Genomic DNA, 21,426 nt, shown 5'->3' on the forward strand with positions numbered 1-21,426 from the left:
GGCCAATGTAGAAAACTTATATTAAATGATAATGATGCTGAAAGTTTTATGGCACCTGTGCCCAGCGTTGCCTTTCTGGCACTTGTGCCCGTGGCATGTGTAAGGACTTTCAAGCGAAATCTTGTGTGGGTGGCACATAAAATACACCATTTGAGCGTGGCCGTTGCCAGTACCGCCTGACTGGCCTTCGTGCGGGTGACACGTAAAAGCACCCACTACACTCTCGGAGTGGTTGGCATTGGGAAGGGCATCCAGCTGTAGAAACTCTGTCAAATCAGATTGGAGCCTGGTGTAGCCATCTGGTTTCACCAGTCCTCAGTCAAATCGTCCAACCCATGCTAGCATGGAAAGCGGACGTTAAACGATGATAATGATGATGATGATGATATAATCTGTTTTATTTTTCATGACAAATTCCTTTAGAATTTATTGAGCATTTTTGTTTTACTACTTAAATCTACAGGGGAAAACATAAAATAGCTACCCTTACTGTGGTTTTGACTCTAGAAGATTGGGGAGCCATCCATGACCAACGCATCATATTAAATGACACATCATCTCAGGTAAGATGACTCAGCACTTTCAGTTTTCCCTTCACTCTTACCGTATTTCAGTAAACTGATCACAAATTTCTACTAAGATTGTCCTTTAAACTGGTAAACTTATCACCTAGGACTTCATTTTAAGTTACTGTAATTTGAACATGTTCAAAGATGAATTATTTGTTTCTTTTTCCTGTGCATTTTTTCATGTCAGCATGGGTTAGAACATTGTATAGTGTTGAAGTGATGTTTTTTTTTGTTGTCAGCTGGATGCCCTTCCTGGTGCTAACTCTTAACTAATTTTTAAGTTAAGTGATTTTCATTCCACACCTCCTTGAAAGCACTAAGTGACTGGATTTACTGACATGTCAATAAACATCACAATTTTATGAGATAGTGCAGAATATAGGTATACAATACATGTGCAAGTACACACATACACACCTGCAAGCATGTACATTTTCATTAACACACACACACAAATACACACACGTGTGAAGGTACATTGCCTTCACATATGGTTATGTTTATAAACAACAACAAGGCATTTGAATATAATTAAAAGGAAAGAACACAAATTTTTAAACTAAAGATTGTATTTGTTGTTATTATTATTTGTTTTGTTTGCCTCCAGGTCCACAGTGTACCTCAAGAGAATTCTAATACCAATGCTAACAAACTCAAAAATCCTGAGAAAGATCTAAGAGAAACTAAGGAGTATCAAGTTGCTATGGAACTGGAAATTTGGAAAGAAGCTCAGAAGCAGAAGTTTGAAAATGAAGTAAGCCTTTATTGAAACAGAACTTTCTGTGTTCCTAATTAAGAGTATAATGCAAATCAATAACTTTAATCATTAGGTAATAATTAAATGAAGATAGTAAATTGTGATGGACACACAGGCACAGGCATGACTGTCATTAAGAAGGTGGTTTCAGGTTCAGTCCCACTGCATGGCACCTTGGCTGAGTGTCTTCTATAGCATTAGGTCGACATAATCCTTGTGAGTAGATTTGGTAGATAGAAACTGAAAGAAGCCCATTGTGTGTATGTAGGTGTGTATATGTATGTACAACGTATCCAGCATGAAGAACTTAAGCGAGCTGCGCGAAAGCGCATGGCTCATAGTGAATGGGGAAAGCTTAATCTGCAATGTTTGCAGTCGTGTATGCTTGTCAAGAGCAGGGCTCATTAGCCACCAACGGAGCAGCAAATGCAAAATATAAGTTAGTCCTAGAGCGCACAATGTTCCTGAAGGTTGGCAATAGTCTTCCTCGGTCATGAGTGGACAGCCATCATCATATGTATGTATATGCATGCATTTGTGTAGATTAAGAAAGCAGTCTTTTTGTTTTAACATCATGTGATAGTTGTAAATTAGTGTCACTGTCATACAAGCTGTGTCATTCATTTCTAATCTTCTGTGGAAACATGTCCAGCCATGGAGAAATATTATCTTGCTTGGAAACAGGTGAGGGTTGGCAACAGGAGGGGCAGTCATGCAGCTGAAGAAATGTAACTCAACAAATTCTGTTTGATCCATGCAAGTATGGTGTTGTTGTTGGCACTCCGTCGCTTACGACATCGAGGGTTCCAGTTGATCCGATCAACGGAACAGCCTGCTCATGAAATTAACGTGCAAGTGGCTGAGCACTCCACAGACACGTGTACCCTTAACGTAGTTCTTGGGGATATTCAGCGTGACATAGTGTGACAAGGCTGACCCTTTGAATTACAGGTACAACAGAAACAGGAAGAAAGAGTGAGAGAAAGTTGTGGTGGAAGAGTACAGCAGGGTTCGCCACCATCCCCTGCCGGAGCCTCGTGGAGCTTTAGGTGTTTTCGCTCAATAAACACTCACAACACCTGGTCTGGGAATCGAAACCGCGATTCTACGACCGCGAGTCCGCTGCCCTAACCACTAGGCCATTGCCCCTCCACGCAAATATGGTAAAGTGGATGTTAAAGTAACGATGAGGATGGTGATGATCTCTCTCTCTCTCTTTTACATATATATGTATGTGTGTGTGTGTGTAATATGATGTTGATATATATATATATATATATATATATATATATATATATATATATATATAAGCTGAAGTTTAGATATATATTATTAATATATAAATGTGTATAAAATATCTATGGCTCAATAGTATTAATTCTTTTTTCTTTGTTTTTAGTTGAAACAGAAAGAAATTTCTTACATGAGGGTTTTGGCTGATGAATGGAAGAAAAGAGACAGGGAGCGAGAAGTAGTTCTAAAGAAGAAGGTTTGTTTACTTTCTATTTATTTTTCTACTATTAGTAGAAAAAAAATCACTTGTAAAATATTGTCATTATTATAACTTAGCATTCTTCATTAAACTTTATTTTGATAACTTAATTATGAGAGTTGTCTGAAACATTCATAGGCTGACCAAGATACTCTCATGGTGATGCAGTGTTTGGATCTTATTGGTGAAGATGCTTTCATCTTACAGTTCTATATTTAAGAGTTGAGGAATTATGTACATTATTTACATTTGACAGATATTTTGTCCTCATCTTGTTTGTTGTTAACATAACGTTTCAGCTGATATACCCTCCAGCCTTCATCATTGATAAAGGCTGGAGGGTGTATCAGCCAAAACGTTGTGTTAACAACAAACAAGACAAGGACAAATATCCATCAAATATAAATAATATAAATAATGTGCTTTTATCTTGTTAGTCAAAAAATGTCATAAACAGCAGATATGACATCATCGTCACTGCAATGTTGCTTCCCAGCCAAGTGGTTTTTCATGTTGGGGAATAGATGATAGTCAGATGGGGCCAAATCAAGAGAACAGGGAGATGGATCAACCAGTTCAAGCCAAAGTCATGCACAACAGCCATTGAAAGCAAGCTCTTGTATGCTGGAGAATTGTCCTGATGAAACAAGACCCTTTTTGTCAGTTTTCCTGGGCATTCAGTCTTGATAGCTTTCTGCAATTGCTATAGCAAGTTGGCATAGTACTCTCCATTGATGGTGTGTCCTTTTTGAATTGATATCTTTGTTTCTGGCTCAGAGTGATGAATCCAACACTCATCCTGGGTCAGGAGACATTCAAGGAAAGTGATTGGGTCTGCCTCAAACAATGTCAGATTTTATTGTGATGTGATCAGCCTGGTGCACTTTTGATTAGGTGTCAGAAGACTTGTCACCCACCAAGCAGAAACCTTTATCATGCCAAGTTCATTGTGCGGAATATTCTCAACTCATGAGATATGCTAATAACATTGGCTATTTATAGTCAATTGCCTGTCATCAGTCACCATGTGGTAAACATAAATGTTTTCCTTGGTGGTGGCAGTTGCTGGATGTCCAGACCTTGGTCATCTCTCAAAACTCTGTGGTTCCCTCCTAAATTCAGCTGCCCACTTTTGCACTGTTGATAAAGCTGGAGTGTCATCCCCTAATGTAGCAACCATGTCAGCATGAATGTCCATGGAGGCTAAACCCTTTTTCTGCAGGTACTTGTTAACACCACAATGTCAAATTTAGTTTATTTTCAAACAGAAGTCACTACTAGTTACTTTTGAAGTCTTCTTTGAACTGTGAGATGTTAGTTTACCTGGAAAGAAACAATATAGTTATTAATAAGAAGCATTGAAATTAATGCATGCAAGATTTCACAGCTCTAGCATTGCTCCTTCATAGTGTGCCTATGAACTTTTTAGCTCACTCTCATACTTAACACATTACACTAGCATTTAGATTACTCTGTCAAAGATAATGTTTATTTATTCTCATTGTATTTTATTGTATCAAATAAAATGCAGAAGTTGCAGAATTTGAGTTGCAAGATAGCTTATGGAGAAGCACAAAGTAAAATAAGGCTTGTGTTTCCATAGAGTAAAAATTAGTTGATTCCTTCTCTTTTTTTTTTCTGATATTAGGGTTAGCAACATGAAACCTAAAAGGTATTTAAGTCTGTGTATTTCTTCCCTGATATTAGTGTTGGCAAAATATAAATATATTCTTTGATATGAAAAAAATGTTTTTATGTAGCTTTCAGAATACAACCAATTGGAAGAAACTTTGCAGAAAGCCTTAAAAGATTTAGCTAAAAAAGAACAAGAATTAACTGCCAAAGAAAAAGAGGTAAGCAATTAAATTCATCAATATTTCACTCTCTATCTGTTCCCTTTTGTATATGTTTTTGTTTGTAATCTATAAATACACATAGGGCAAAAAAGCAAGAAGATACTGGTGATAGCCAGGAGGTAGTTTTGGAAAGTATTCAATAACTGCAGGATTGGCTGTGTGGTTAAGAAGTTTGCTTCCCAATCGCATGATTTCAGGTTCAGACCCACTGCATGGCACCTTGGGCGAGTGTCTTCTACTAGAGCCCTGGACTGACAGAAAGGAACCCATTGGGTGCACTTTGTTGTACATGCGCACTGACATTATGTGGAGCATACTGGCTTCATTTCTTTCAAGCCTTTGCATATCCTGTGCAGTCACAGCTCCTGTTTCATTGTCATGTAGTGTAGGTGTTCGTACACAGACATCATGTATAATCACACCAAACATATGTTGTGAATAATTCAGTTGTTACTATTTTATGCTTCAGGTGGTCCAGCTGCGAAATGATCAGAATCGAGAACATGAACGTAGGTTGGCTGAAATGAAAGAAGCTTCTCAAAGACTCCAAGATGACTGTGAACATCGCATCCAGCTAGAAAGGTTGTTTACTGCTTTTAACATTTGAAAAAAATAATTCACTTTCTGCTTTAACAATTTATCCCCCACTCTCAGAGTGGTTGGCGTTAGGAAGGGCATCCAGCTGTAGAAACTCTGCCAAATCAGATTGGAGCCTGGTGTAGCCATCTGGTTCACCAGTCCTCAGTCAAATCGTCCAACCCATGCTAGCATGGAAAGCGGACGTTAAACGATGATGATGATGATGATTAAATGTGGATGTTCTATTTGAACAAACTTTACTGCAGTAGTTACCATGAGAGAAACTTTCATATAGGCTTTTTGGTGTGAAATACACTTTTGTTTATATTACTAGTAGAGAGATAAATCTCTGCTATTTCCAGCGCCAAGACCCCCAGATCATGTGATTTTGACCTTGCTTGGATACCTGACTGCTGGAGGCAGCCGCAATTCAACAATTTATACAAAACCTCTGTTTTTGCAGACCTAGACTTGTGTAGAAAAAGATAAATCCATCTGAAGAAACACAGAAATAAATATTATATAAGTATAGTACCATAATTTTAGACATAGGAGGAAGTACTGGTTGTATATCACTTATATGTTCTTCATACCCTGACGAATAATTTGTTACATATATTGGATCATCCCATAAATAATGTGGTTTTTTCCAAGTTGCATGAACTAAAAGTCGGAGGGGGTCGGGATAAACTACATGCTTCAACTTTCTATAAAAGCAGTTAGTAATTTTACCGTGACCTTATTTTTAGTGTAAGTTTTGAAGAGTACATTTCAATTTTAACAGTTATTTTTTCAAAGCTATAATGGAAGTGACAAAGGAGCATATTTTGCTTTATGAGTTCAATAAAGGCAACAATGCAATGGAATATTAATGCAGTGTATGGGGATCGGACAATAAGCATAAGCCAGTGTCAACAGTGGTTCCAGAAATTCTGAGCCAGTAGCTACAGCCTAGATGAGCCTCGTCCTGGAAGATCTGTAGAGCTCAACAAGGACATCCTGCAAACCTTGGTGGAACAAAATCCCATCATAACTGTTGAAGAACTAGTAGAGAAGCTTGGATTTGGTCATTCAACCATTCTTGACACCAGCGTGCCATTGGAAAAGTCAGCAAATTGGGTCAATGGGTCCCTCACAAACTTTCCTAGTCTAATCGCATGCAGAGAGTGAATGTGTGCATTTCTTTGCTGTCATGTCCCACGAATGAACCTTTTTTGGACCAAATAGTAACTGGTGACAAGAAATGGGTTCTCTATAAAAATATCGAACATCGAAGACAGTAGGTAGGGAAAGGAGAAACACTGGCACCCCAGGCTTAAGAAGGTCTTCACCCACGTAAGGTGTTGTTATCTGTTTGGTGGGATATGAAATGTTTTGTCCAGTTTGAACTTTTAAACCCAAACCTAATGATAACAAAGGAGATCTACTGCAAGCAGCTTGAGTGGCTTAAGTCAGCGCTAGAAGGAAAATGACCATCCTTGGTTTCAAGACGAAAAGTGTTCTTCCATCAGGATAATGCTTGACCACATACAGTGAGGCTGACATCCCAAAGGCTGGAGCAGTTTGAAACGATGCCCCACCCACCATATTCGCCAGACATTGCCTCATCTGATTATCAATTATTCTAAGGTCTTCAAAATCATTTGGACAAAAAAAATATGAATTCTGTAGACGAGGTCAGAACAGTACTGGAGGAGTATTTTTCATCACGGACAAGTGAATTTTGGAAGAGGGGCCTTGCAAGTCTACCAGATAGATGGAAGAGCATTGTAGAAAATGAAGGAGAGTATACTTTAAATTAAAGAAGAACTTTGTTTATCTTAATTTTGAAAAATAAAAGTATAAAAAGAGGCATTATTTATGGGATGACTCAATATTTCTCATTCTTTCATTTTATTCAGAGTGAAAACATCAGAATATGAAGGGTTGGTCTCTAAATACAAACAGGAGGTAAAGATATATTTTTAAATATTTGTATTTCATTTTTTTTAAAGATATTGTTTTCTGTTTTCATTGACATTATCATCTCCATCACCACCACAAATATTAGTTCTGTCACCATCATCACCATAGCTTTGGGTCAACAAAAACCTTCTGAGTGGATTTTTGTAGATGCTTGCAACAGATTAGTCTCTGCTCAAGTCATCTTTAGTGCCAAGTTGTGATGATAAACCAGTCAACAAATTATATGTAGCACTTGAGTAGGCCTTAATGGGATTTGAATTCAAAATGCAAAGTGTTGGAACAAATACCACAAGGTGCCCACTCTGATGTTTTTACAATTTGACCTATCCGCTGCTATGGATTGGTTGTGTTTTTTATTGACCCCAAATGGATTAAAGGTAAAGTTAACTTCAGCAGAATTTGAACTCAGAGGCGCAGGTGTGTTTGTGTGGTTATGAAGTTTGCTTCCTAGCCACATGGTTTTTGGGTTTGGTCCCCACTTCTGTGGCACCTTGGGCAAGTGTTGTCTTCTATTTTCCCAGGCCAAACAAAGCCTTGTGAGTGGATTTAGTTGATGGAAACTGAAAGAAGCCTATTATATGTATGTATGTATGTATGCATGTATACATACATGCAGTGTCATTTATTGCAAACTACCTCGTCGACGAGTGACCTCTTGCAAACTACCTCGTCGACGAGTGACAGGGACCTTCTCTTTGTGGCTGGAGACTTCAACGGTCATGTCGGACGTCGTGCTGGGGGCTTCCATGGCATACATGGAGGCTATGGCTTCGGTTCCCGCAACGAGGAGGGAACCAGACTGCTGGAGTTCTGTGATGCAACCAATCTTATGGTCTGCAATACCAACTTCAGGAAACCTGCCAGTCACCTAGTCACCTACCGCTCCGGCAGACACTCTAGCCAAATCGACTACATCCTCGCCAGAAATAGGGAAAGAGGGCGGCTTATAAATGCCAAAACCTACCCTGGCGAAGAATGTACCCCACAACATAGATTAGTAGTTAGCGACTTTGGGATCAAGGCAAAATGGGTGCCCAGAATTAGACAGGCTTGGAGAAGAAGGGTGTGGAAGCTTAAAGACCCTGCAAACGGACAGAGACTTAGAGACAAGTTACTTGAAGCATTTAACGAAATAGAAGGGGATATAGCATCATACAACGTGGAAGACAATTGGAGATTTCTGCGGGACAACCTGTTGAAAGCCACCGACCAGATTTGTGGGTGGTGTAAGGTCCCCTCCCAACCCAGAGTAACGTGGTGGTGGAACAAGGAGGTAGACAGGGCTATTAGACAAAAGAAACAAGCTTGGAAGGACTGGAAGAACGGTGGTAGCAGGGAATTGTACCAATGTGCCAGAAGGGAGGCTAGGCGACAGGTTTATTTAGCCAGAGGGGAAGCAGATAAGGAAAGATTTGCCAATGTTCTGCGCCGTGAGGACCAAAGACTCGAGGTATTTCGGGTTGCAAGACAGTGTAGGAGAGAGAATAGTGATGTTGTAGGAGAGAAATGTGTTCGCATGGATGATGGTACGCTTGCATTAAATGAGGATGCAAAGAAAGAGGTCTGGAGATGCCACTACGATAGATTGCTTAATAAAGAGAATGAATGGGAGAAAGAGAGCCTGCCTTATGTCGACCCAATAGAGGGACCAGCTATCCGAGTTGATAGTACCAGGGTAGATAAAGCAATTAAGAGTATGAAGACCGGGAAAGCCCCCGGCCCATCAGGAATCACTGCAGAGATGCTCAAAATATCTGGCAGTGTTGGCTATAGCCTAGTCACCCGTATTACGAACCAGGTGATACACGAAGGAGTCATACCCTATGACTGGTGTAGCAGCATCATAGTCAACTGCTACAAAGGTAAAGGGGACGCTTTAGATACAAATAATTACAGAGGCATCAAGCTGTTAGATCAGGTTATGAAAGTTACAGAGAGGGTCATAGCCCAACTAATTAGGGAGCGAATCAATTTAGATGAGATGCAGTTTGGGTTCGTGCCAGGTAAAAGCACTACTGATGCCTTATTTCTAGTGAGACAGTTGCAAGAGAAATACCTAGCCAAGGATAAACCTCTGTACCTGGCTTTCGTTGACATGGAGAAAGCCTTTGACAGGGTCCCCCGATCCCTTATCTGGTGGTCAATGAGGAAACTTGGGATAGAAGAATGGCTAGTGAGAGCTGTGCGAGCCATGTACAGAGATGCGGCCAGTAAGGTGAGGGTTGGAAATGAGTACAGCAATGAATTCCGGGTAGAGGTAGGGGTCCACCAAGGTTCCGTCCTCAGCCCCCTATTATTTACCATAGTCCTCCAGGCAATCACAGAGGAGTTCAAGACAGGTTGCCCCTGGGAGCTCCTCTATGCTGATGACCTTGCCCTAATTGCGGAGTCACTATCAGAACTAGAGGAGAAGTTTCAGGTGTGGAAGCAAGGTCTAGAACTGAAGGGCCTTAGAGTCAACCTAGCTAAAACCAAAATCCTAATAAGTAGGAAGGTAGATAAAACACAAACCCCTTCAGGTAGATGGCCCTGCTCAGTATGTAGAAAAGGAGTAGGTAGTAACTCTATAAGATGTACCCGGTGCAAGCTATGGACACATAAGAGGTGCAGCAACATCAAAGGCAGGTTAACTAGCAAGTTAGTTTTTGTTTGTGGCAGATGTTCAGGTGCAATAAAGACTGCAAACAAACAGGAAACAACTTCTATCTCATTCCAGGGTGAAAAACTAGAGGTAGTCGATAGCTTCCGCTATCTGGGCGACCAAGTTAGTAGTGGGGGTGGGTGCGCTGAAAGTGTAGCTGCTAGAATAAGAATAGCCTGGGCAAAGTTTAGAGAGCTCTTACCCCTGCTGGCGACAAAGGGACTCTCACTCAGAGTAAAAGGCAGACTGTATGACGCATGCGTACGAACAACCATGCTACATGGCAGTGAAACATGGGCTGTAACTGCTGAGGACATACGTAAGCTCGCAAGGAATGAAGCCAGTATGCTCCGTTGGATGTGTAATGTCAATGTGAATACCCGTCAGAGTGTAAGTATCTTGAGAGAAAAGCTGAACATTAGAAGCATCAGTTGTGGCGTGCAAGAGAGACGATTGCGCTGGTATGGACATGTGGTGAGAATGGAGGAGGATAGCTGCGTGAAAAAGTGCCACACCCTAACAGTTGAGGGAACCCGTGGAAGAGGTAGGCCCAGGAAGACCTGGGCTGAGGTGGTGAGGCAAGACCTTCGTACATTGGGCCTCACCGAGGCGATGACTACGGACCGAGACCTTTGGAAATGGGCTGTGCGTGAGAAGACCCGGCAAGCCAAGTAAGATCGTTGCCAGTGCCCCTGGACTGGTTCTTGTGCGGGTGGCACATGAGATGCACCATTTTGAGCGTGGCCGTTGCCAGTACCGCCTGACTGGCTCCTGTAGGATTTTCGAGCGAGATCGTTGCCAGTGCCCCTCGACTGGCTTGTGCGGGTGGCACATAAAAGACACCATTTCGAGCGTGGCCGTTTTCGTGCGGGTGACACGTAAAAGCACCCACTACACTCTCTGAGTGGTTGGCGTTAGGAAGGGCATCCAGCTGTAGAAACTCTGCCAAATCAGACTGGAGCCTGGTGTTGCCATCCGGTTTCACCAGTCCTCAGTCAAATCGTCCAACCCATGCTAGCATGGAAAGCGGACGTTAAACGATGATGATGATGATGATGATCTTGTGAGAACCTTTCTGACCAGAGGGAAATATTACTTTGTTTGCAAACATGTGAGTGCTGGCAACAGGAAAGGCATCTAGCTGCACAATAAACAGTGTGGCTCCACCCACTAAGACTACAACACCAACAACAATAAACTCTGTCCAACCCATATAAGCATGGAAAAGTGAACTTTAAAATGATAAGTGTAGCTAGAATATATTTGCTGATTGTTTTGTACATAGTCATATTTGAGTTTTGGCACTGAAAAATTAGGAGTTACAGGTAATTGCTTAATGGTTTAGTTGTATCTCCTTGTGTTAGCTATTTTGTTTTCATTTACACTGCACATTTTACATGCTGTAAAGTAGTTGGCATTAGGAAGGACATCCAACTGTAGAAACTGAGCCAGACCAGACTGGAACATGGTGCAGCTCTCCAGCTTTCCAGCTCTGGTCAAACCGTCCTACCCATGCAACAGATGTTAAAGGCTGATGACGATTATTAGTAATTAGCTAACTATGAATTATCAATTCTTCAGTTTTTAGGTTGCTATCACATCGACCTGGTTAACTCAGACTTTCTTGTGATGAATAGGTAACCCAAAAGTTGTTGACTCTGATTTATTTTTTTTTTCTCACTTTTAAAGTTATTGGATGCTGAGAAGAGGTATACAGCACTGAGTAAAGAGTTCAGCATTTTCAAAGAACAAGAAAATGGTAAACCTGAGGTCCGTCTACAATCTGAGATCAATATTTTAACAGTTGAAAAAGTAAGTATTGCTGCAATTAAAATGCAGTTTGTAGCGATTGCTTATGAACAGCATTACATTGTTGCGGAATGTAATTTTTATTTTATTTGTACCCTTCATTTAGTTTTTTTTAATTAGCCTATGTGAAATGAACTAGTTTTTCGAATGTTTTATGACTCCTAATTGTACAATTCATTTTCTGTTAATTGTGTTATCTTTGTGCAATATACTGAAGCAGTTATGGCTCTGTGGTTAAGAAATTTGCTTCTCAACTATATGGTTTTGGATTCAGTTTCACCGAGTAGCACATTGAGCAATTATCTTCTATATTCTTGGTTGACCAAAGCCTTGTGAATGGATTTGGTAGGCAGGAACTAAGAGGAAACTTTTGTGTGTGCATGTATGAATGTATATGTGTATGAGTGTGCATGGAGGTGTGTGTGTGTTTGTGTCTCCTTGTCTTGACATCACATGAAAGTTGTGAATAAGCATCACTGTCATGCTGGTGGTGTCCTTCATTTCCAATCTTTCATGAAAGCACATCTGACCATGGGGAAATATTACCTTACCTGGAAACAGGTAAGGGTTGGCAACAAGAAGGGCATCCAGCTGTAGAATGTTTACCTCAGTGAATTCTGTCTGAGCCATGCAAACATAGTGAGCGTTAAATGATGATGACGACGTTGTTGCTGTTGTTGTCTTAATGGATGGAGCCTATTTCTAGACTTCTGGCAACATTTGGAAATTGCAGGCGTGAAGTGTAAATGAAGTGAACTGGCTCACTGGAGAAATATATTTGCAATGCAGACTTTGTCTGTTCGGAACTTACTGTCACTCATTGGTGGGATAGTTTTTAATAACCTTCAATATTGTTGAAGCAAATATTATACTTTAGGATATTCTCTCTATTCTTTATTAGCTGTGAAGTAAGCATTGGATCTGTTATTAGGTTAGAAAACTGAAGCAAGCAGAATTGTATACTTTGTTATAATAACAATAATAGTAAGATTTTGAACTTAAGATGATATGGCTGGTAGTGTAATTACTTTAACCTCTTAGTTATTGTACTTCATCTGTTAAACTATTTAAATATGTTTACTTTTGCAGGTGGAGTTGGAGAAAAAACTTGATAATGCACTGAAATCAAAAATCCACTATAAGCAGCAGTGGGGACGTGCATTAAAAGAAGTTGCCCGCCTCAAGCATCGTGAGCAAGTCACTGCCAAAGCCCAGCTTAAAAAACAGCAAGATGAACTGGAGCAAATAAAGTTACGATATTTGGCTAACGAGGAGAAAGAGAGCATAAAGAGTGACAAACTGGAATTAGAAGTGATCAAGAATGAGTTGAATAAGTTAGTAGTTTTATTGCTTGTATTATCATCATCATCATCATCATCATAATCTACTTTTCCATGTTTGCATTAGTTCAGATGGAATTTGTTGAAGCAGATTTTCTACAGCTTGTTGCCCTTCCTGTTGCCAACCCTCACCTTTTTCCAAGTAAGGTAATATTTCCCCATAGCCAGACATGCGTTCATAGAAGACTGGAAACGAAGGATACTGCTTGCTTGACAGTGATACTTGATAACAACCGTCATGCAAAATCAAAGCAAGAGACAGTAACATGCACACATGCGCATGTGCACTCCCACCAAAATATATATATATATAGCAGGCTTCTTTCAGTTTCTGTCTACCAAATCCACTCACAAGGCTTTGGTTGAGTAGGGGGTATAGTAGAAGACACTTGTCCAAGGTGCCACACAGTGGAACTGAACCTAAGACAACATAATTGGAGGCAAGCTTCTTAACCACAGAGCACTTGCTCAATATGCCATACAGTGAAACTGAACTCAAGACCACATAGACAGAAAGCAAGCTTCATTTACATATGGCCATGCCTGCACCTGTATGTAAATTAGTAATATCAGCTGAATTGTAATTAAGTGTTACTTTAATCTTGTTTTATTTTAACAAGGTTTTATGAAATGCGAATTGCTTTGAAAGCTTCTTGATTGAAACTATTTGAAACCACTCTGGAGAGAAGCTGAATGAATATCACTGCAAAGATGTCTTAGGAACCTTTGTTGAAGCAAAGCGATATGAAACATTTACTGGAGTTAACCTTTTGTTACCATGTTTCTAGTAAAATACTCTTCCTTCATTTCAACTAATTTTGTAAATAATGAGTAATCTAGTAAAACCATCACCATCATTCAAGGTCCGTTTTCAATGCTGGCATGAGTTAGATGGCTTGACTGGAGATGGAAAGCTGCACCAGGTTCCAGTCTGTTTTGGCTTGGTTTCTATGGCCAAATGCCCTTCCAAATGTCAGCCACTCCACAGAGTAAGTGGTGTTTGGAGCATAAATTAACATGAGATGGTTTTAATTTAGATCACTTTAACCCTTTTGTTACCATGAGTTTTTTGAAACCCATTGCTGTTGTTTCAATTAATTTTAAAAATAATACGAAGTACTGAAGAACGACCTCAAGACACTGAACCTTTTAGGTGAGATGACAAAGAACTGAGGTGCCTAATACCTTGCTGTTGTTTCAGGACAATTACCCCCCCATAGGACAGTTCCCCCTGTTGACAACTACTCCCAAGGGCAAATACCCTCCTTGGTTAATTAACCCTCTCTAATATATTAAGAAGTTTTAAATCATCATCTGTTGTCCTTGGGGTTATTGTCTATGGCGGGGTGTTATTGTCCATGGTGGGGACGGGGTAAATGTTCTAGGCTCCCTTGCCGTACTCAAAAAGACTTATACTCTGCAGCAGGAGTGTGAAGACTGATCTTTATGGTGGTCTAAAGCACTTATGGCAGTACCGCGTAAAAATGCCCATGTGGCAATACGTAAAAGTGCATGTGTGGTGCCAATAAAAGTGTCCATGTGGTGCAATGTAAACGTGCCTGTGCGGTGCCTTGTAAAAGCACCCAGCACACTCTGTAAAGTGCTTGGTGTTAGGAAGAGCATCCAGCCATAGAAACCATGCCAAATCAGACTGGAGTCTGGTGCATCCAATCAATGCCAGCATGAACAATGGACATTAAATGACGATGATGATTTAGTAAAATAAATCGTCATCATCATCATCATCGTTTAACGTCCGCTTTCCATGCTAGCATGGGTTGGACGATTTGACTGAGGACTGGTGAACCAGATGGCTACACCAGGCTCCAATCTGATTTGACAGAGTTTCTACAGCTGGATGCCCTTCCTAACGCCAACCACTCTGAGAGTGGGGGATAAATTGTTAAAGCAGAAAGTGAATTATTTTTTTCAAATGTTAAAAGCAGTAAACAACCTTTCTAGCTGGATGCGATGTTCACAGTCATCTTGGAGTCTTTGAGAAGCTTCTTTCATTTCAGCCAACCTACGTTCATGTTCTCGATTCTGATCATTTCGCACCTGGACCACCTCTTTTGTCACTATTAAACTCGTGTTTTAAGCATAATTTGATGGAAGGATTTAATTTAGGTCTCTTTGAAAAGGGAAATTTATATAGAACTACAGGTGGTCTTGAGCAGGTTTATATGAAAGGAGTCAAACTGTATGAAATCACTCTTTTGTGATGTTATGAATGTTTTGACAAAATTCAGTGCGAAACATGTTTTTGAATCTTGATAGTATGTCCAGCAAGACAATTTACCAATTGAAAACAAATCCATGAATCATTTACTAGAAATTCTGGGCCCAGCTAATGTTACAAACCTAGATCTTAATACAGTGAAGTTAAGTTTGTGAGGTGGTGGAGAAAGAAATTTGATGTTTTAATACTGTCCCTTAGCTTTAGAAGGAAAAACTTCTTTTGTTTTTGTTTTCAGTTCTACAGTGATCATATTTTTTAAATACACAATTGAAACGAGAAGGAATCTCATTTTACACGTTTAAGCACACACACACACACACACACACACACACACACACCTCACATGCCTTTCTTGTATGAGAATAAGAATTATTGACAGTGTACTTTTGTCAAAATATAAATTTACAGTTATAAATTTCATATACGATACCAGTGATTCATGGTGTGTTTTTATTTATGTTCATAGTGGCTTAAGGGTTAGGGTATTCAGCTGATTGTAAGGTCACGAGTTCGATTCCAGAAAAGGCATGTGAGGTGTGTGTGTGTGCTTAAAGTCATTTATTGAAATGGCTAAAATCCCAATGTATATGACAACAAGGGTTCCAGTAGATACAGTCAACAGAACAGCCCAATTGTGAAATTAGTGTGCAAGTGGTTGAGCATTCCACAGACACACGTACTCTTAACATAGTTCTAAAGGGAGATTCAGCATGACACAGGATGTGATCAGGCTGACCCTTTGAAAAACATGCATTAGTCATTTTTGCCAGCTAAGTGGGCTGCAGCCCTGTGAAATAAAGTATCTTGCTCAAGGACACTGTGCTGTCGGGAATTGAACTCATGACCTTACAATCATGAGCTGAATATCCTAACCACTAAACTACTATGAACATAAATAAAAAGACACCATGAATCACTGGTATCGTATCTGAACTGTAAGTTTATATTTTGACAAAAGTTGAGTAAACAAATTTCAAACTAAGAGACAAATATCAGATTTCTTTCTTGGTCATCATGCCAATAATAAACACATGCAATAGCTTCATTTCACTTCTTTTATTATTATTAGTCAATTGGCGGGGTCGACTTTGCCTTTTATCCTTTAAGAGTTGTTTAAATAAGTACAAGTTGAACACTGGGGTCAATATAATTGACTTGGCCCCTCCCCCGAAATTGCTGGCCTTGTGCCAAAATTCGAAACCATTATTAGTCAATTGGTTAATCAATACGCGTAGGAGTGGCTGTGTGGTAAGTAGCTTGCTTATGAACCACATGGTTCCGGATTCAGTCCCAGTGCATGGCACCTTGGGCAAGTGTCTTTCCACTATAGCCTCGGGCCAACCAGTCGATGGAAACTGAAAGAAGCCTGTCGTATATATGTACATATATATATATATATATATATATATATATATATATATATTTGTGTGTGTGTGTGTGTCTGTGTTTGTCCCCCCAACTTCGCTTGACAACCAATGCTGGTGTGTTTACATCCCTGTAACTTAGCGGTTCGGCAAAAAGAGACCGATAGAATAAGTACTAGGCTTACAAAGAATAAGTCCTAGGGTCGATTTGCTCGACTAAAGGCGGTGCTCCAGCATGGCCACAGTCAAATGACTGAAACAAGTAAAAGAGTATTTTACCAATTAACTAACCGATTGTTTAATTATTCATTTGGTTAATCATCAGTCAATCAGCTAGGTTTGTCACAGTTCTTTCATTGTCATTCATGACCTCATCAATGACGTACCCTCACTTCATCAGATCTGTTTGTTGTTGGTATGATAACCCTCCCAATGTATAGCATAACATGTGCCAACATACCAGTTTACATCAAGAATTCTGGATAGCAAATACAAAAATGAAATGAAAAATCTTTTTTTATGTATGTGTATTTCATGAGGTTTTGTTGTAAGAACCTTTTTTTTTTTTTTGTTTCTTTTGGTACAAACGAAATTGTTACAAACACACATATGGACACACATACTTACATCTAAGCACGAACACATAAGTGCATGCACACATATGAGCGTGCACGCATACGAGCTTGCACACACTCACATGCTCATACTGAACAGTTTCCAAACAACGCCAAATCATACATTCAAAATAAATGGAAGTGGAGAGACAAGTTACTGAAGAGATTGCAAAAGTGCAATGAAATGATTTAACAAAAAACTAGATACTGTTTATAAATTAATAAAGGACTGAACCAGTGCGTGTATTTATTACCGGCATAATGCCTCTCCCAAGGTTTAATTGTAAAAATCTTTTTGTTATCAAATTAAATTTGTAATTTCTAAGATGTTTTCTCTTTTCAGAATACGTTTGGCTGAAGAACAAAAACAACAACAACAGCAGCAACAACCACAGCAACAGCAACAGCAGCAACAGCAACAGCAACAGCAGCAGCATTTATTAAATCAGCAACATTCATCTCAGGTGATCAAGAACCAGATGGTTCAGAACCCTCACTCTTACCACAATCCTAGCAATGCCAGTCTGGATGAGCATGTAGCCAGACTTATTGAAGAGAGAGATATTCTTCTTCGGACTGGGGTCTACACATCTCAGGACAAAATAATAGCTGAACTTGACCAACAGATAAAAGACATTGTTGCTCTTAGAAATACCTAGTCAACCTTTACAATTACATCATCATTATTATCATCATCATCATCATCATCATCGTCAACAACAACTCTTCACTCTCTCCTTCTCCTCTTAGTTCCCTCCTAATGTATTCAGTCATTCTTGTGGGAATGATCTCCCATAGGTGCTCCATGGCTTGCTGTTGGTTAGGGTTAGGGATTGAGTTGACCTCCATGATTCTGTTTGCGGCAGTGTTTGTTGTGGCAACTAGCTTGTGTCTCTATTGCAGATAGAGATACTTACAGTGTAAAGGTCACCCTCGGTTTTCAAATCAAGCGTTCCAATCTCTCTTTGTCGACAGTTCTGTTTTCATCCGGTTATATTTTATATTATTTCTGACATTTAGTCCCATTACACACACACACACACACACACACACACACACATACAGAGGCTCGGACACATGCTTGTATACACACATATACACAGGCAGGCTCATCAACACACACACACGCGCACATTACTATTTAATGTGAAGAAACGATATATGTGGGGAATACCCAACACACATTAGACATCCTCATATGTTGTGAAGAATATATTCACACTTATAAATACTTGTACATAGACATCTTCATTTACCTTACATACACACACAATACCATGCATAAATACACAGACACACGTGTGTGTATATGTATATTTATATATACATATATATATATATGTGTGGAGGCGCGTGGCCTAGTGGTTAGGGTGTCAGCACCATGATTGTAAGATTGTGGTTTCGATTCCTGGACTGGGCGACACGTGTTCTTGAGCAAAACACTTCATTTCACGTTGCTCCAGTCCACTCAGCTGGCAAAAATGAGTAACGCTGTGATGGACTGGCGTCCCGTCCAGCTGGGGAAAACATACGCCATTGAAACCGCGAAACCAGGCTCATGAGCCTGGCTAGGCTTTATAAGGGCGCATTTATTTTTTTTTATTTATATATACATATATATATATATATATATATATATATATATATTACACATACACAAACACCTGTGCATATGTTTGTGTATACACACACACACACACATATATATATATATATATATATATATATATATATATATAAAAATTATATATAAGCAAAATTTGCACATACACACACACACACACACACACACACACGTACATACATATATATGCAAGTTAAAATCCTAAGTTTTAATGTTAAATGAATAATTTTACCTCATGACAGAGAATATATAGAACATATAATTCTATATATCTCTATTTATTTTAGTTATTATTATTTTATTGTATGTCTTTCGGGTTTATTGTTTTCATAAACTTGCGTTACTTTTACTTTCCAAATGAAAAAAAGAAAAAGCCATATTATGAATATGTAAAGAAGTCGCATATTTTTCATTTTACATACTTTTATTTTTATATATTTATTTCAAACCAACAGAACTGAGTTGAATTTTGAAGAAGATGTCATGACTTGTTTATTCCTCAAACAATTTGCAGGAAAAGTCTCTACTTGAAACAGTATGATGTTTGAAAATCCATTTGATTTTTCGGTTTTCTTAAGGTTTTTTTTCAATCCAAAATGGATTGCATTTCAGACAGATTTATATTTAAATTCACTTCTACTATCTATTACCTTAGGTCTGTTCATTCATTTTCATATATTTGAAAGTGAGATAGCAAAGGTAAAAGCTGTTGTTATGAACTTCATCATCTAACAGTTGTTTCTGCTATAGGATGCGGTGGACTCATAGCTGAGCACCTGAATGACACCTTATAGCTTCATCAGAGCCTTGAATATGAAAGTTATTAGTTTTGTAATGCTTAAGCGATATATATATATATATATATATATATATATATATATATATATATATCTGACATGTGGCACTAGTTGCACCTGTACAGGTAATGTCGATCTGATGGAGGGAGTGAGCTTATGTTTACAAAAGCATTTGATCACTATAAACAAATTATCTGTGTGATTGTTAGGTAAGAAATTGTCGAACCCTCATATGTCATCTAACGATGGGAGAGTCCATCATATGTTTATATATATATATATATATATATATATATATATATATATAGATATATATTTATAACTTTGATAGGTTTTGGCCAGTATAGGCCCAGGCCACATCTAACTTAATAGCATGGTTTGATCATGTGCTGTTGATATCTAAAGTTTTTTGTTCTTGTCACTGTTTACTGGTATTTCATATGTAGATTTGTTCATATATCTAAGTTGTAAAGTATTGTATTATTTATATCTCTAAAATATAAGGTTTACTCATACCACAAGCACAGTGTGTCAAACGTCATGGGTTTGTTAATAAAAATAATGAAAAATATGTCACTTTTATCAGTGTAAGAGAAGCTATTTTGTGATGAAAAAGTTGTTACTGTTATGTATACACACTCGCACTCATGCAAACACTTACATGCACACATGCAGAAACATGTGCAAGCATACACACACACACACATGCGCACAAACTCATTCATGCATACACACACACACAGACACTGATAAAAGTTCAGTTTTGTTATAGTCTGTTAACAGATCCACCTGCAAAAATGTTTTGGTTTATATGCTGTGACATAAGTTTTCATGTTATACATAAAAGAATCCATACATTGTTTGTTTAGCCTTAGGTAAAACCTGCTTGAGCAGACATGATGAAAAGTTGTTCCAGGGAGGCCACCCAACTTTTTGTTTGTATCTCGGACTACTTTGTTCAGTGTGTCCTTTGTTTTGTATAATAATGTAATTTTGAGAAAATTTTGCTGATCAACAGACCATGTAGAGGCTCCCTCATTGGCTCAAGAATCCATATGATGTTGTCGCACATGTGACATTCTCTCTTTTCCCAACTTTATTTGAGAAAATCCAAGAGAGACTTTTGTTATACCTTAAGCAGACCATATTTTGTAATCTATGTACCATTTACTAGTCAAAGACAGTTAATCCTTTTTAAGACATGTACATTTCTATAAAATGTTAATAAAAGCTTTTAAGTTGTATTGTTTTTATTTGTATGGATGGTGATGCATAGAGACAAGAACAGCTGTGTAAAGAAGTGCTGATGTCTAACTGTGGAGGAGGTAGACTCAGGAAGACATGGTATAAGGTGGTGAAACATGGTCTTCAAATGTTGGGCCTCATAGAAGCGATGACTAGTGACCAAGACCTTTGGGGATATGCTGTGCTTGAGAAGTCTTGTCAAGCCAAGTGAAATTGGAGTCATGGCTGATGCTGGTGTCATGCAAATGGCACCTGAGAAATTGTAACCGTGGCCATTGCCAGTTGCATGATCTTCAAATGTTGGGCCTCATAGAGGCGAGGGATAATCTTTGAATGTTGGGCCTTGTGGCGGTGATGACTACTGACTGAGACCTTGGCAATATACTGTGCTTGAGAGGACTCATCAAGCCAAGTGAAACTGTATTGTGGCTGTTGCTGGTGTCCTGTAAATGGCATCTGTTCCAGTGGCACATAAAAAGCACCTATTACACTCAAAGTGATTGGCATTAGGAAGGGTATCTAGCCATAGGAACCA

The 21,426-nt window shown here is 39.0% G+C and overlaps 1 protein-coding gene across 2 annotated transcripts in view; it reads left to right on the forward strand.

Annotated features, from left to right (window-relative positions):
- Window positions 1-18,030, forward strand: part of LOC106875327 (centrosomal protein of 120 kDa) — a 48,310-nt gene extending 30,280 nt beyond the window's left edge. For both annotated transcript variants that reach the window (XM_089346980.1, XM_089346981.1), the window contains exons 14-22: window positions 464-563; window positions 1,177-1,323; window positions 2,726-2,815; window positions 4,579-4,671; window positions 5,144-5,256; window positions 7,155-7,203; window positions 11,549-11,671; window positions 12,758-13,002; window positions 17,569-18,030. In XM_089346980.1, coding sequence (XP_089203106.1) covers window positions 464-563; window positions 1,177-1,323; window positions 2,726-2,815; window positions 4,579-4,671; window positions 5,144-5,256; window positions 7,155-7,203; window positions 11,549-11,671; window positions 12,758-13,002; window positions 17,569-17,884 — 1,276 coding nt within the window. In that variant the 3' untranslated portion in view covers window positions 17,885-18,030. The remainder of the gene's footprint in view (window positions 1-463; window positions 564-1,176; window positions 1,324-2,725; window positions 2,816-4,578; window positions 4,672-5,143; window positions 5,257-7,154; window positions 7,204-11,548; window positions 11,672-12,757; window positions 13,003-17,568) is intronic.
- Window positions 18,031-21,426: the final 3,396 nt, after the last annotated feature.

Source organism: Octopus bimaculoides, chromosome 2 (genome assembly GCF_046866305.1).
Source record: "Octopus bimaculoides isolate indiv1 chromosome 2, ASM4686630v1, whole genome shotgun sequence".
NCBI lineage: Eukaryota > Metazoa > Mollusca > Cephalopoda > Octopoda > Octopodidae > Octopus > Octopus bimaculoides.